The sequence below is a fragment of the Taudactylus pleione genome, unplaced genomic scaffold, assembly GCF_031769625.1.
Source record: "Taudactylus pleione unplaced genomic scaffold, aTauple2 ptg000216l, whole genome shotgun sequence".
Lineage (NCBI taxonomy): Eukaryota > Metazoa > Chordata > Amphibia > Anura > Myobatrachidae > Taudactylus > Taudactylus pleione.
In genome coordinates, this window is record NW_028284618.1 from 5,962,138 (window position 1) to 5,977,028 (window position 14,891).

General features: G+C 42.9%; 1 protein-coding gene across 1 annotated transcript in view; it reads left to right on the top strand.

Annotated features, from left to right (window-relative positions):
* Positions 1-14,891, top strand: part of CUBN (cubilin) — a 321,603-nt gene that overhangs the window by 48,211 nt on the left and 258,501 nt on the right. The window contains exon 22 of the mRNA XM_088478650.1: positions 369-499. Within this exon, the coding sequence (XP_088334776.1) occupies positions 369-499 (131 nt within the window). The remainder of the gene's footprint in view (positions 1-368; positions 500-14,891) is intronic.

Here is a 14,891-nt window from a genome sequence, read left to right on the forward strand (position 1 = left end):
ATGGTAGTCACTGTGTCTTTCAGCAAATGTGGTCCCTGTAGCTGGCAGGGCATGGTGGTTTATCTGGCTTTCAGGATATGTGGTCACTGTGGCTGGCAAGATATGGTGGTCCTTGTGACTGGCAGGGCATGGTGGGACTTAGTGTTCAACAATAACAGGAGAGTCATAGATTACATACTTCTATTGTAAGTTATGATAACAATCTCACAAAAGTAATCTGAATAATGTATTGATTAGTATGACTTTGGATTGTTTAAGGTTTTGCGTAAGATACACAAATGGGATGTTCTCCGTTTAGATACATTTTATGTTGTTTAATATTATATACATTCAATATACAGTATTTGACATTGTAATATATCTTACAGATACTGTGGAAGGTCCATCCCCCCATCAATAACCAGCAGTGATAATAGAATGGTTTTATTTTTTTTTACTGATTCATCCACAGCTCTGGAGGGCTTTTCTGCTAACTATATATCCATCAATGCATCGACTGGTAAGTCCCTACATCTCTTTTCTTGAGAGCTCTACTATTCAAAATTAGTAGTGCAGGTATGATATTGATAAGAGATTCAGTAATGTAATCTAATGGGTGTGCGTGTTTCATACTCCAGGACATTTAAGGACCCATTTATCAATTTTCTGGAAGTACCCTGTTAAAGATACTTTCTTATTTCTGCATATCGCTCTAATAGGAAATTATTTTAGTTTGCAACTTATTAAAATTCTATTGCTGGGACAGGGTCTCCTATTGGTAAAGAGTAAAGCTGGGTTCAGACCCAGCTTGTCTAATACACTTGCGTGACAACTGGAAGAAATACTAGAAAATGTACCTTAGGGGCTAAAATGGCTAACGCTATTTAAAAATAATATTCGATATGGGACAAAGGGTCTCATTCAGACCCGCTCGCGAGCGCAGGACGCTCGCAAGTGGGTCGATGGTACCCAAATGCGCATGCGCACGATGGAGGGAGCTCCATCGTGCGCATGCGCGAGACCCGGATAGCGACAGCCAAGCTGTCGCTCCTGGTCTCTCACCAAAGGGAGCGTGCTGTTGATGGTGATTGACAGCACGCCCCCTTTGGTGGGCGTGCCGGGGGCGTGGCTGCCAGACGGAGGCGTTCCCAAGGTGAACGCCTACCATCTGGGGCTGGCCCCACTGACATCACTAGTGATGTCAGTGGGAGTGATTTTGGCTCTGATAGAGCCAAAATCACTGCAGGGCTTGCGGCAGCGAGATCCTACCGCAGGGTCTCGTCGCAAGCCCGATGGTCGCGATGGTCTTGACCATCGCAACCATCATCATGGACGCTCGCATAAGCTGTTGGTGGTAACCCACAGCTATGCGAGCGTCCAAAAGGCAGCTCCAAATTTAATTAGGATGGCCCTGGTCAGAGCGTCCGGCTCTGAATCAGGGCCACAGTTTCAAAACCTAAGCTTTTTGAAGCTTGGTAAATGTGGCACTTTGCAAATGAAAACAGAGTGACGCCCTTGTTAAATAGCCCCCATACTATAAAACTCATCAGTCATCTGAAAATGGACATATTTGGAAGATTGACTACAATATTTAGCTTGATAAATTGTTCCTTTAGGTAAATGCTTTTGCGGTTAATTGCAAATAACTTGTAGCATAAGGCTATAGTGTATATTATTCATGCTCGAAAAGTGTACTGATGAACCTTTTAACTCTAAAGGGATATGGATTGTACAACATAAAATAAAAATGGAACATTTTAGATAGCAGCACAAAGAATGTATTTGGCTTCCGGCTGTCCCTGATTATCTGGAATGTATATTAGAGAATTGTACTTCTGTGGATAGGATACAAGTGTATGAAGTATGGTTCCAAGGCTTCATCATCATTATGAGGCCAATGGTAGACTTAACTTGTTACTATTTTTATTTTTGTCAGGGCTGTAAAGAGGGCTGTGTAACCGGTGCTGCCACATATTGCTCAGGGCCAAGGGGGCACAGGGTCACTGCGTCCCACAGCCCACCAACCTTTTTCACTTTTCGGGAGAAGCACCCCACTCCCACTGCATAGAGAGTGCAGGGGCATCCATCTTCCTGGGTGGTTGTTGTGAGATGTCATGATATCAGGGGTGCCAGGGTGCTGGCACTGGGCGCAGAAGCGCCTACTACGGCATTGATTATTGTGCCAGTGAGGATTGGTTGATTCATACACTGTGTAGTGCCAATAATACTACACTCAACTCAGTCTCACATGCTTACAATGCCCTCTGCACCCTGGCTGTGCCCCCTCCACCAGTGGTACTGGTGTAAGCTTGGGCTCACTCCTGGTGCCATGTCTTCTTGCTACACCCCTGTGTGCCTTCCTAATACTACGAGGGAAGGTTGCTAGGAAGTTAGTTTTCAGGGAAATCTACAGTGGAGCTGCTCTATGCCAATCGTGGTGTGGTCTCAGGGTAAGGACCCTTACCCTGGGATGGTTTATAAAATTAGAGTTATGGTAGACTTACCTAGATAACTCCTTTTCCTTGAGGTCCATAGGGTCCACAGGGATACCATGGGGATATTATGGTTGGAAGACCAGGCACCAAACAGTTAAAGCTTCTGCTCCCAGAAAGCCCAGGGTCCTTCCCCATATATACCCCGCCCATAGCCATAGGTCTTCAGTTTAGTTAACAAGTCAGAAGAAGAAGAAGAAGAAGAAGAAGAAGAAGGAAGAACAATCGTACACAAGAAACACTCTTACATAAGATGAGGGAATCCTTGACTGAAAGAATATAACTCAATGAAGCCAGGTGCGTCAGAGTGGGTGCCCTGTGGACCCTATGGACCTTGAAGAAAAGGAGTTATCTAGGTAAGTCTACTATAACTCTAATTTTCTTTTTCAGGTTCCATAGGGATCCACAGGGATACCATGGGGATGTCCTAAAGCAATTCCCCTAGGGGGGGGGGGCACTCCTGAGCAGAAGGGAGAACTCATTGCCCAAAGGAAGCATCCTGAGAGTCAAAAGTATCAAAGGCATAAAACCTAAGAAAGGTGTGAACAGAAGACCATGTGACTGCCTTGCACAATTGCTCAGCAGAGGCACCATGGCTAAATGCCCGCGATGGCCCTACAGACCGAGTAGACTGTGCTGTCACCATGCTTGGAACAGGGAGATCAGCCTGTGTGTACACCTAAGAGATAGTCATGCGTAGTCATCTCGCCAGAGTCTGCTTATTAGCTGGCCATCCTCATTTGTGAAAACCATATAATATAAAAAGAGCATCGGATTTTCTCCCTATCTCCACATAGATACGGAGAGCACTAACTAGATCCAGGGAGGCTTTACTTACCGAAAGGTCTGGAGCCTGAAAAGCTGGAACAACAATTTCTTCATTCACATTAAAACGTGACACTACCTTAGGAAGGTAACCCTCCCTTGTACGAAGAACAGCTTTATCCAAGGGGGGAAATCATAAATAGGGAGCAAGAAGAGAGCACTGCCAAATCAGAGACTCTGCGAGCAGAAGAAATAGCAAGAAAAATTTGTCTTTTCTGTTAACCACTTCAAATCCACAGAGTCCAAAGGTTCAAATGGGGAAGTTTGTAGTCTCTTAAGAACAATAGACAAATCCCACAGTGCTACCGGTGGAACAAAAGAAGGTTGAACTTTCAAAACTCATTGGAGAAAAATTCTAACATCTGGTAATGAAGCAATCTTCTTCTGGAACCAGACTGACAATGCAAAAACCTGCACTCTAAAAGTGGCCAGGCATAGACCTTTGTCTAATCCTGTCTGAAGAAAAGCCAGTACCCTGGAAATCCTGAATATCTTAGGACCATACTTATTGGGAATACCATGGACCAAAAGAATACCAAACTGTATAATAGATGCAGGCGGAAGCAGGCTTCCGTGCCCTTATCATCTGAAATACAGAACTGGAAAAACCTTTTGCTCTTAGGATGGAAGATTCAAGAGCCACGCCGTCAAAGTCAGACGAGGTAAGTCCAGATGTTGGCAGGGACCCTGCTTTAGCAGATCCTGCCATAGAGGAAGAGGATATGGTCTGTCTATGGATAGATTCTGTAGGTGAACCAATGACGTCTGGCCAAGCGGGAGCCACCAGTATTACCGTTCCGCCTTCCTCCTTGAATTTTTTGAGAACTCTTGGAAGTAGAAAAATCGGAGGAAAGAGATACACCAGCTTGAGGTCCCATCTTACTGCCAGTGTGTCCACAAAGGCTGCTGATGGGTCTCTGGACAGGGACCCGTACTTGGGGACCTTGTGGTTGCAGCATGACGCCATGAGATCTATCTCTAGTTGACCCCATTTGTTTACCAGGGGCTGAAATACTACCAGATGGAGAGACCACTCTCCGGCGTGTATGCCCTAGTGACTTAGGTAGTCTGCTTCCCAATAGAGTACTCCCGGTATGAATATTTCCGTGATGACCAGAAGATGACGTTCTGTCCAAATTAGAACCTTTGTCACTTTTTTCATGGCTGCATAACTTCTTGTGCCTTCCTGATGATTGAGGTAGGCCATTGTAGTCACCTTGTCGGACTGGATCTGGGCCGCCCTGCCCTGGAGGACGTCCTGTGCCATGACAAGAACTCTGTATACTGCTCTCAGTTCCAGAATGTTTATTAGCAGATAATTTTCTTGATTTGTCCATCTTCCCTGAAAGGTGTGACGACCTGCCACTGCCCCCCATCCGCGAAGGCTGGCATCCGTGGTGAGAAACACCCAATGTGGAATCCAGAACGGGCGCCCTTTGTTTAGATGATCCTTTCTCAGCCACCACAGGAGGGAGTGACGAACCTCAGGAGTGAGAATGATCCTCTGAGACTTTATCAGATGATGCTGTCTGTTCCACCTGGAGAGAATCAATCTTTGTAGTGACCTGGAATGGAACTGACCATACCCCACCATGTTGAAGGTGGATACCATTGATCCCAGGACCTGCATTGCTAACAGAATGGATATCCTTTGCTTGCGTAGCAGCTTGTGTATTTGCAATGATAGATCCACTATCTTGTCCTCTGGCAGTAACACCCTTTATGCCCGAGAATCCATAAACGCTCCCAGGTGTACCATCTGCTCTGCTGTGTTTCAGACAGTGATGATTTCTTCCAATTGATTATAACATAACCGGAGTCTGCGCCAATATCAGAAGGTTGTCCAGATATGGCAGAATTCTGACTCCCTGACGCCTGAGATAGGCCGTCATGACTGTCATTATTTTGGTAAATACCCGGGGAGCCGTAGATAAGCCAAAGGGTAGAGCTGAAATTGGTAATGTTGCTGAAGGACAGCAAACTGTAAGAATTGTTGGTGGGATGGTACAGGTTGAGTCTCCCATATCCAAATATGCCAAAATACGGAATATTCTGAAATATGGAATATTTTCAGCATGACTGAGATAGTGAAACCTTTGCTTTTTGATGGTTCAATGTACAAAAACTTTGTTTAAGGCACAACATTATTAAAAATAAAGTATAAAATTACCTATATGCTTTTTGAATAATGTGTATATGAAACATAAATTAATTTCATGTATGTACAGAACTTTGAACCACAAAATTATTGAAAATATTGTATAAAATTACTTTCAGGCTGTGTGTATAAGGTATATATGAATCATAAATACATTCTGTGTTTAGATTTGGGCCCTATTCCTAAGACATTACAATATGGCATACAAATATTGAAAAATACAGAATATTCCGATATCCAAAATACCCTTGGTCCCAAGCATTTTGGATATGGGAGACTCAACCTGTATAATATGAACATGCAGATATGCATCCTGAATCTCATGGGAAACCATGTAATCCCCCGGCTCCAAAATAATTGACCGGAGAGTTTCCAACTTGGGTACATGGATAAACCTGTTGAGGGTTTTTAGATTTAGTATAGGGCAATAAACCCCATTCTGTTCCTGAATCAGAAACAGATTAGAATAATAACCCCTTCCTTGTTGAGAGACAGAAACTGGGACTATTACCCCTGCCTGTAGCAGGGACTGAATGACTCCCTGAAAAGCTAAGGCCCTGTTCACATCTGATGGAGGATCTGTGCAAAAAAAAAAAAACTTCTGATGGGGATGTCTCCTGAAAGTGAGGGCATACCCCTGAGAGACCACTTCTCGGACCCAGGCATGTTGTTGTTTGACACCAACAATCCGAAAACTGAAGAAGTCGGCCTCCCACCCTGGTATCCCCCAGGAGGAAGCATGCTCCATCAGGACGAGGGATTGTTGTCCAGCCTAGAAGCTGGACGTCTTGCCGGGCCAGGCCTCTTAGTTTGTCTCTTAGACTTACAAAAACCAGTTGGCTTAGAGGAAGACTGCGTCTCTAACACCAAAAGCAAGGACTGCAGCGCGCGATTCCTCGCAAGCGAGGAATCGCCTTACCTGATATCTCCGAACATCCTGTGCAGTCCAGGTCGCAGCATTGCCGCTAGCTAAGTTCAGCCGCGACCCACCAAAATCACCAGCACAATTGCTGATATTGCGGCCCGGCGGAGGTAGATGGAGCCGCAGTACGTACGTCTTAATTCAGGCGCTTGGTACTGCCAACTCAGAAAAACATAAAATAAAATAAAACTTAAAATAAAAGCTTAGGACTGCTCTGAGAAATCCTTCTGTTACAAAGGTGCGTCTTGATCCTGCCACACCAAACGAACAACTGAAGTACTATGGGCATGGGCGGGGTATGTATGGGGAAGGACCCAGGGCATTCTGGGAGCAGAAGCTTTAACTGTTTGGTGCCTGGTCTTCCAACTATAATATCCCCATGGTATCCCTGTGGATCCCTATGGACCCCAAAGAAGAAAGTGGAGATTACATTTATTTGGTATTAAATTTATTTTTAACATCAACTCAGTTCAGGTTATCACAAATACAGAGAGAGCGCAAGAGTTGAATATTGCCACACATGGGGATGTTAGTGATGATAGTTTTCATAGATGTCCCCCCACAATCTCTAACCTTACACTTCCCTGTGTGGTTTAGGCCCTCGTCCTTTCTCCAGTCAAGCATATTACACCTTGTATAAAATGCGTGATCTTTCCTCTTTTCTGTATATTATCGGCTTTTAATTACTGCTCTGGCTTTATTTATTACATACCCTGTAAAACACATTTATATTTCCAACCAACTCTCTGTGACTGAATAAGAATCTGGATGCTGATCCATGTAAATCTAGACAGGTGGGCTCCCCATAGTAATTGGCTAATTAGACTGTAACCCTTCGATGGCGGGAGTGAGCTGGCAGCACTCTTCTGTTATGTTGCCCAGCCTCCTGGGAACACACAAAAAGAAGTGAAAGTGAGTAAACATGTTCGGGAAATGCCTTAGTGATGCAGCTTAAGCTGATGTGCTTGTTTCATTTTGGCATCTATGGAACAATCCCTATAAAACACCATTGTACTTGATTTATTTCTAATTTTTGCAGACTATGGGCCTCAGTATTTACTGGTCTCAGCCACTGGTTTCCAGGAATGAGAGTTTCTGCTTCCTGCGGTCATACAGTTATGCATTGCATATGGATTACTGCTGGTGTACTCGGGTAGACCTTAGATATTAACTGTTTCCATATCCATCTCACCACTCCAATAACACATTAATCCTTCACCTCTATAGCAATGCATCCACTTCCTCACTGCTACATTACCCTCCCTTACCTGTGTACTAACACGTTCCACTCCCTCGCGTCTGTTGTAACACATCTCCCTCCCTCGATCATGTTCTAACACATTCGACGTTCCCCTTTTTCACCTGTATAGAAATACAAACCCTCACTCACACCTGTAGTAACTTATTCCCCTCCCTCACTTCTAGAGTACACATTACCCTAGCTCACGCCTGTAGTAACACATTGCCCTCCCTTGCCCGTGTTGTAACACATTCCCTTCCCTCATCCCGTAGTAACACATTTGACATTTCCCTCCCTCACCTGTGTAGTAACACATTTCCCTTCCTCAGCTATGTAGTAACACAATCCCCCCTCGATCCCTAACCTCTATAGTAACATATTTTCCATTCACACCTCTGTAGTAACACATTCCCTTCCCTCACTATTCAAATAGGGGAGAGACACCAACTACCAGTGATGTTTGGCAGCACTTGGGATGACAGTTGGTGTTTGAATTGTGAACTGTGCTGCAGCCACGATGAGTCAGTCAGGCCGGACATTGCACAGGGGGGGAAACATTTTAGTCCTTTTCATCCCCTTAGGAGTTGAATTTCGAAAAAAATCTCTTATTAGTGGGCACCTACGTCATGAAAGAAATATATTCCTCAATCGTCATGTTTCTAGGTCCAGAGGTTTGGGCTGGGTGTTGATGAGTCAGCCAGTCATGAGTCAGTCAGTCAGGACATTTGATTTTATATATAGAGATAGAAGATTCCTATCATACAATCATCATATTTGTGCTGTAACTCATAGCAAACAATAAAATACAGTATTAACATTAATTAGTCTCTATAAAAGAAAATTTGTGATTTGTCACCATTGCTATACACAATACTATGGTGTTGCATACCCCCCAACCCATTTTTCCTTTAATTATTTTTTTCAACTTAAGCTGGGTACACACATGAACGATGAATTAGGTGGATTTGCCCATACACACTATATAATGGTCGTTGCGATACGTTGCAGATCGCAAGGCCGGACAATATATTGTATAGTGTGTACCCACCTTAAGACACCTTACGATATAACAACTACATATTTATAATCTACATCATAGATATATACAGTACATATAGAATTTGGAGACCGAGAGGCACGGACTTTTAAATACATTCATAAAAACATTATAGTTACCATTTATTTATGTAGCATGCTCATTACATATGTAGTGCATGTAATGTATGTTTACAGAAATTAGACCTTCAGATGTAATGTAATGACAGGTTCTCATCACCAGAAGTCATTAATGGCATAGATGTTTAGAAGGTAGAGATTTATAAAACCTTCTAAGGAGGACAAGTGGCGGCGTTTCCCATAGCAACCAAGCACATTCTAGCTATTGTTTTATATAATGTACTAAATAAATGGCAGAATCTGATTGGTTGCTATGGGCTAACCTCCTATCCACTTTTGAAGGTTTTGATAAATACCTTCATTTAGGTGTACATATCACCTACCCAGGGTACATATCACCTACCCATTTTGTAGGCTGAACCATAACACGCAGTCTGACGCATGAGACACTAGACCAGTGATTCCCAAAGTGGGCAATACTGCCACCTGTGTGGCACTGGATTACCCTAGGAGGTCGCTAAAATGCAATCAGGCGTCTGGAGGCTGCTGACGGGATAAGTAAACTGAGCCTTTGCTGCCAGGAGCCAAACACAGCCAATTACAGCTGAACCCGCAGCACTCGTGTGGGAAGAGAGACCTTGAGCCAGAGAGGGGAGTGCAGTAGGTAAGGTGGGAGTCAGAGCAGGACCTTCTTAACAGCATTGTAGGCCCTGGGCAAAGCAATGGGGGCCCTGCCCACCCATTCACATGAATAAAAATGTAAATGGTCAATAAAATTAAACCTTTAGATTTATTGATACTTTCAACAAAAATCAATGTTTTTTTTATTTCAATGTTATACATACATGTTGTAAAACTTCTTGCGTATGATAATGGGGCTCCAGCCAATCAGCCTCTAACTGTCATCTGTTTGGAAAATGACAGTTGGGAGCTGATTGGCTGGAGCATCATTTATCATATGCAACGAGTTTTAAAACTCGTTGCATATGATAAAACTCCTCCTGGGCCCTATAAGCCTTGAAAAACACAAACATTTTACAGGAGTATTGCATTGAAAGATATTGAGGGCTGAGATATGTGAGGGCTGGGGGGAGGCATCAGTCACTGATCCAGCTCCTCACAGCTCTGACACTCCGGTAGCTCCCTTGTATACTACAGTATATAGAGCAGTGTTTCCCAACCTCTGTCAAGGCACACTAACAGTCCAGGTTTTAATGATATCCATGCTTGAGCACAGATGGTTAAATCAAAATAACTGAGGTACTAATTAGGACATGTGCTCAAGTATGGCTATCCTTAAAACCTGGACTGTTAGTGTGCCTTGAGGACCGTGGTTGGGAACCCTTGATATAGAGTTTATATAATGTAAGATTGAATCTTACATTATATAAAATGTATAAACTCTCCCCACCGGTTCATGTACCATATAGGAGTATCATTCAGTAATACTAAGTAGTATGCTGTTTATACTGTAGTATACAGGGGGCTCCTGAAATTAGCTGCCGGCCAGCCACCGCTCAGGTCAGTGCGGTCCACTAAACAAACACACCGGCGCTGGGTAGTACACTCACTGACAGTGAGTGTACTATCTGAAGGCGGTGTGTTTGTTTAAGCAGCCAATAAGAGTCAGACGGACTCTTATTGGCTGCTGCACCCAGGGCCGGTGACGGGCTGGAGCTCACTCATGATCTCCGCCTTCTGGCTCTCGCAGTAGGTGAAGGAGAGATGTCAGTGCTGTTTACCAAGAGATTGTAGCTGAACATCACGCTAGAGAGGGAGGACTTAATGGTGGAGAAGTGGTGGCCAGAGTCCGCCTGCAGGTTCAGCGTAGGGATTGATATCAGATTCTGATGGTTACTAACCAACGATGTTAGTGTTCCGATGGTAGCGTTTTTACCATTTGATGGTGGTGGTCCGAAGTTTACCACCATCGAATGGAAATCATTTGATGATGTTCCGATGGTTGTTTTTTTATTTTTTATTAAATTCCTATGCCTCCCATGTCTCCTTCCTGGCTACTATAACTGCATCAGGGTTCGTTGGAGGCTCTCTCTTACTCTAATGGTGCGTACACACGTATAGATCTGTCAGCGATACAATATCGCTGACAGATCTTTATGCACCCTCCTAAGTGTGCTGGGTGATTGATATCGATCACCCAGTACACCACATACTAACCGTCTACTATAGCAACCCGCAGTCAATGATCGCGGGTACCTATAGTAACTTGCTCGTTATCTAGCAACTTGACCGACATACACGGCCGATGGACGATATCGCTATCGTCCATACATGCCCGCGCATCGCTGGTCGAAGGTAAGTTGGTAGGGACCATTTAAAAGGACGATTTCATAGATAACGTTAACGATATAGTTATCGTTCAAATCTTCCTTTTAAATCGCTACGTGTATATGCACCATATGGGTCTGATTCAGATTTTAGAGTAAGATAGAGCAAGTAACTCTATACCTGGACAAACCATGTTGCAATGCAAGGAGTGCAAATACATACCTTATTTTGCATGTGGGGTAAATACTGGCTGCTTTTGAATGTAGCCTACAAATGCTGGACAGCTTTATTTTTAAACTGCAATTAAGAATTCAGTTTGGACACACCCCTCCCAAATCTAAATTATTTTTGCACATTTTAAATCTGCCCCACCTTCTGTGCAGCATGGTGTTGTCCAAGATGCACAGTTACTTGCCCTTTCTTGCTCTATTCCCAAATCTGAATCTGGCCCTCTGTCTGCCTCAGACGTGATCCTGCTCCAGTCCCTGACTACCTCTCTGGGCTGCTGCTAAGGAACTATTTTTTTTTTTTTTTAAATCGTGAATTGTTTTTTTTGTTTTTTATGTTGTAAATTAAATACAAATTCCATTATTAATTGATACTGATTTATGTTAGTAATTATTCCATATTTTCCTCAAAGTTTTAATTTAATTCGTTTTGAATAATAGCCCCAGTGGGTGAGGATGGCTGGCTGAAAAAGTTTGGGAATCACTGCCCTAGACCAGAGTGTTTTGGTTAGTCCATACTTGTCTGTTCTCCTGTAATTGCCAGAGAACTCACTAATTTTGAGAAGCTCTTCTGGATCCCGGGAGAGTAGACCAGGTCCCTGGATCACCATGACGCAAACCGTTCTATCTTGGCTCAACCCCCGCAGCACAGTTTCTGATAATTGTAGTATTGATCATCCCACTAAACCTCCACCTCTACTGTATGTAGGTGCCCAGCTGCACGTTCAGCAGACAAACAGCAGATTATAGTCATACAGATGGATGGTCATTAGAAAGAAGTTACCACAATAATAAAATATAGAATAACACAACAAAAGAGATGCTTCACAAAAACTTTAATTAATCGCCACTGACCTCTACCATAAAATACAATAAAGCACTTTAATACATGCAAAATTCAATGTTATCATAAAACTGATGCACGCTACCTACTTACATCACATTTGTACTAAGAGCTCACAGCTAACTGGCGGCACATGTCATTTTATCAACTGATTTCCAACATTTTGCTGGTGCCACATACTCACCCTTAGGGCCAAGTACATCATTTTCACAGGGGAATTTCACTGTTGCCATTCTCCGAAACTTTAATATTCAATGTAAATGTAATCGTTCCATATTAAAGAGAGTATTAAATGCATTGTGCATTCACAGCTCCTGCAGGCTGATCCGTGACAGAACGGTGATGTCTTCTCACGCACTGTCCGGCCAGTCATTGCCTGGGCTGTGGGAACCTTCCACATCAGTGCTATGTAGTTATCATGTGAGTCTAAGATATCCATGAAAAAATAGGATTCTAACCTCATCTTTAGCATAACCTTTGCATGAACTTTACATTAGACAAGGTCCTAAACTTATCCCAAGTGCCTAACTCTACACTGCCATTACCGGTTTTCCTTGTTAACTGTATGACATTTAGGGGTCTATTTACTAAGCAGTGTTAGGAGACAGAGTGAAAAGTGATAAGAAAGTGATAAGGTGCCAGCCAATCAGCTCCCAACTGTCAGTTGTCAAACACAGCCTGTGAGATGACAGTTGGGAGCTGATTGGATACCCACAAATGTATGAAGGAGGGACCGTAGCAGGTATCTCTCCACTTCCGACACCAGCCGCTCCCCCCATAGCGGCAAAGCTGATAAATTTACCAAGCTCCGAAATGCGAATCATTCCGAAGTTTGGCCCTGGCACCTTTGTCATCTGAGCCTTTGTAGCCTTTGGGCTACAGTTCGCAAAATTTGCTGTGAGAGGGATCGTTCAGAACCCTCCCCGCCAATGGCCACCGCACATGCGTGGTCAGCGGAATGCGCATGCGCCTGGAGCCCCGATATAGTAGTGACTGACACATCGCAGGGAAGGGCTCCTTTCAGAGGACACTGTCCCTGCATGTGGTTTTTCCTAATACATTTGGACGGCAAATAATTTCCTATTGCTGCGAATACTGGCGATAAGAAATTACAATTATAGGGTCTAAAATCAGATAATTGATAAATATGCCCCTTAGTCATTTTTTTATTTGCTAGAAATGGTGAATGGCACTGTCATAGGGTCCTTTGGATGTTGTCTCACTCCTGTTTGCTCAGGAAATAGTGTACAGCTTGTGTAGTGTGTGCCGTATTTTTGTCGCAAGCCATTAATTATTTTATACTTTCAGTAGGATTCTATACTTTCTGTAGTTTAAATAGAGTTCAATACATTTTGTCGACATGGTCATAATGCCAACATTTAGCATGTCAACACTGCTGAAATGCCAACATGAGTAGAATGTAGACAAAACAGTACCTGTGGTGCACGTATTACTTTACCTGCTAGCGGGGCTCCAGCGGTGTCTTCTAACCCTACCCTTCCACATGTTACCTGTTATCATGTCTCACAATGAGTATAAAAATATAAGCCAAGCATTGCTCTCTTAGGCAGAGAGAGAGGATGGGGAAAGGGAAGAGACCCTGGGCCGCCAAATCCAGGTCAAAACTCAGGTCAGTTAAACTGATGTAATAAACACCCAGGGGTGTATCTTGGGGTCCAAGCGCCCCTGGCAAACTAAGGGACTGGCACCCCCCCTCCAATGACTGCTTCTACTTGAAAAAATAAAATAACACACACTGGGGATAGTTTAATTCAGACACCTGTAGAAATAGGGAGAATATTTTTTTTTCTCTTTTTAATACATATATCTTTTACAGAACTTACTCTATTGCAAACCACTATTTACTAATGCCAAAATACACAGGAAAAGCTTGAAAACATAGCATCAAAAACATTATGGGTAAAATAATTTACATATATTCAAATTGGACTGTACACTGCAATATGCTTTTTTAACTCTGCCATATAATTCACTGGTAAAACCATCCACATGGGTCCATTGCTATCTCACACACAATAATAAAAACAGCCCATAAGGATTATATCTTAATCCTGGCACCTGAGTATCCACAATCTATAAAGATCATGGTCAATTCCCCATACTGTGGAAAAAGTAAATGTATTTGTACTTACACTGGGGGTAGTTCAACTTACACGCCTGTATAAATAGGGAGACAATATATATATATATATATATATATATATATATATATATATACTTTTTTTTAAATATATATATATTTTTATATTTTTTCAGTTATTACACTTACTACATGCAAGCACTGTTTATTAATTTCTGTATGTCAACAACACAGGAAAAGAGGGCATCAATAACAAACAAGGTGCATTGTGGGCAAGATAATTTGCATATATGCAAATTATCTTGCGAATAGAGCATTGTGGTTGATGTGGTGCTTACACTCTTTTCCTGCAAGGTTGACATATGGGAATTAGTGAGTGGCGATTGGTATGTGGTGGGTATTGTGGGAGAAGAGATATATTAGAAAAAAAATAAATAAATGAGTCTCTCTAATTCTAAATGTTTCTGAAATAAAGGGACATATAAGAAGCCTGATACACATTAACAATCAATGGAGGACACTGATATGAGATATAAAGGGACATATAAGAAGCCTGATACACATTGACAATCAATGGAGGACACTGATAAGAGCAGAGGAGACAGAAGGAGACCAGGGATCAAACAGGAGACCAGTGAGACCATCATTTGTTAATGATGTCGGGTGGCAACGGCGCCCCTGGCAAGGGCCATCTAGGC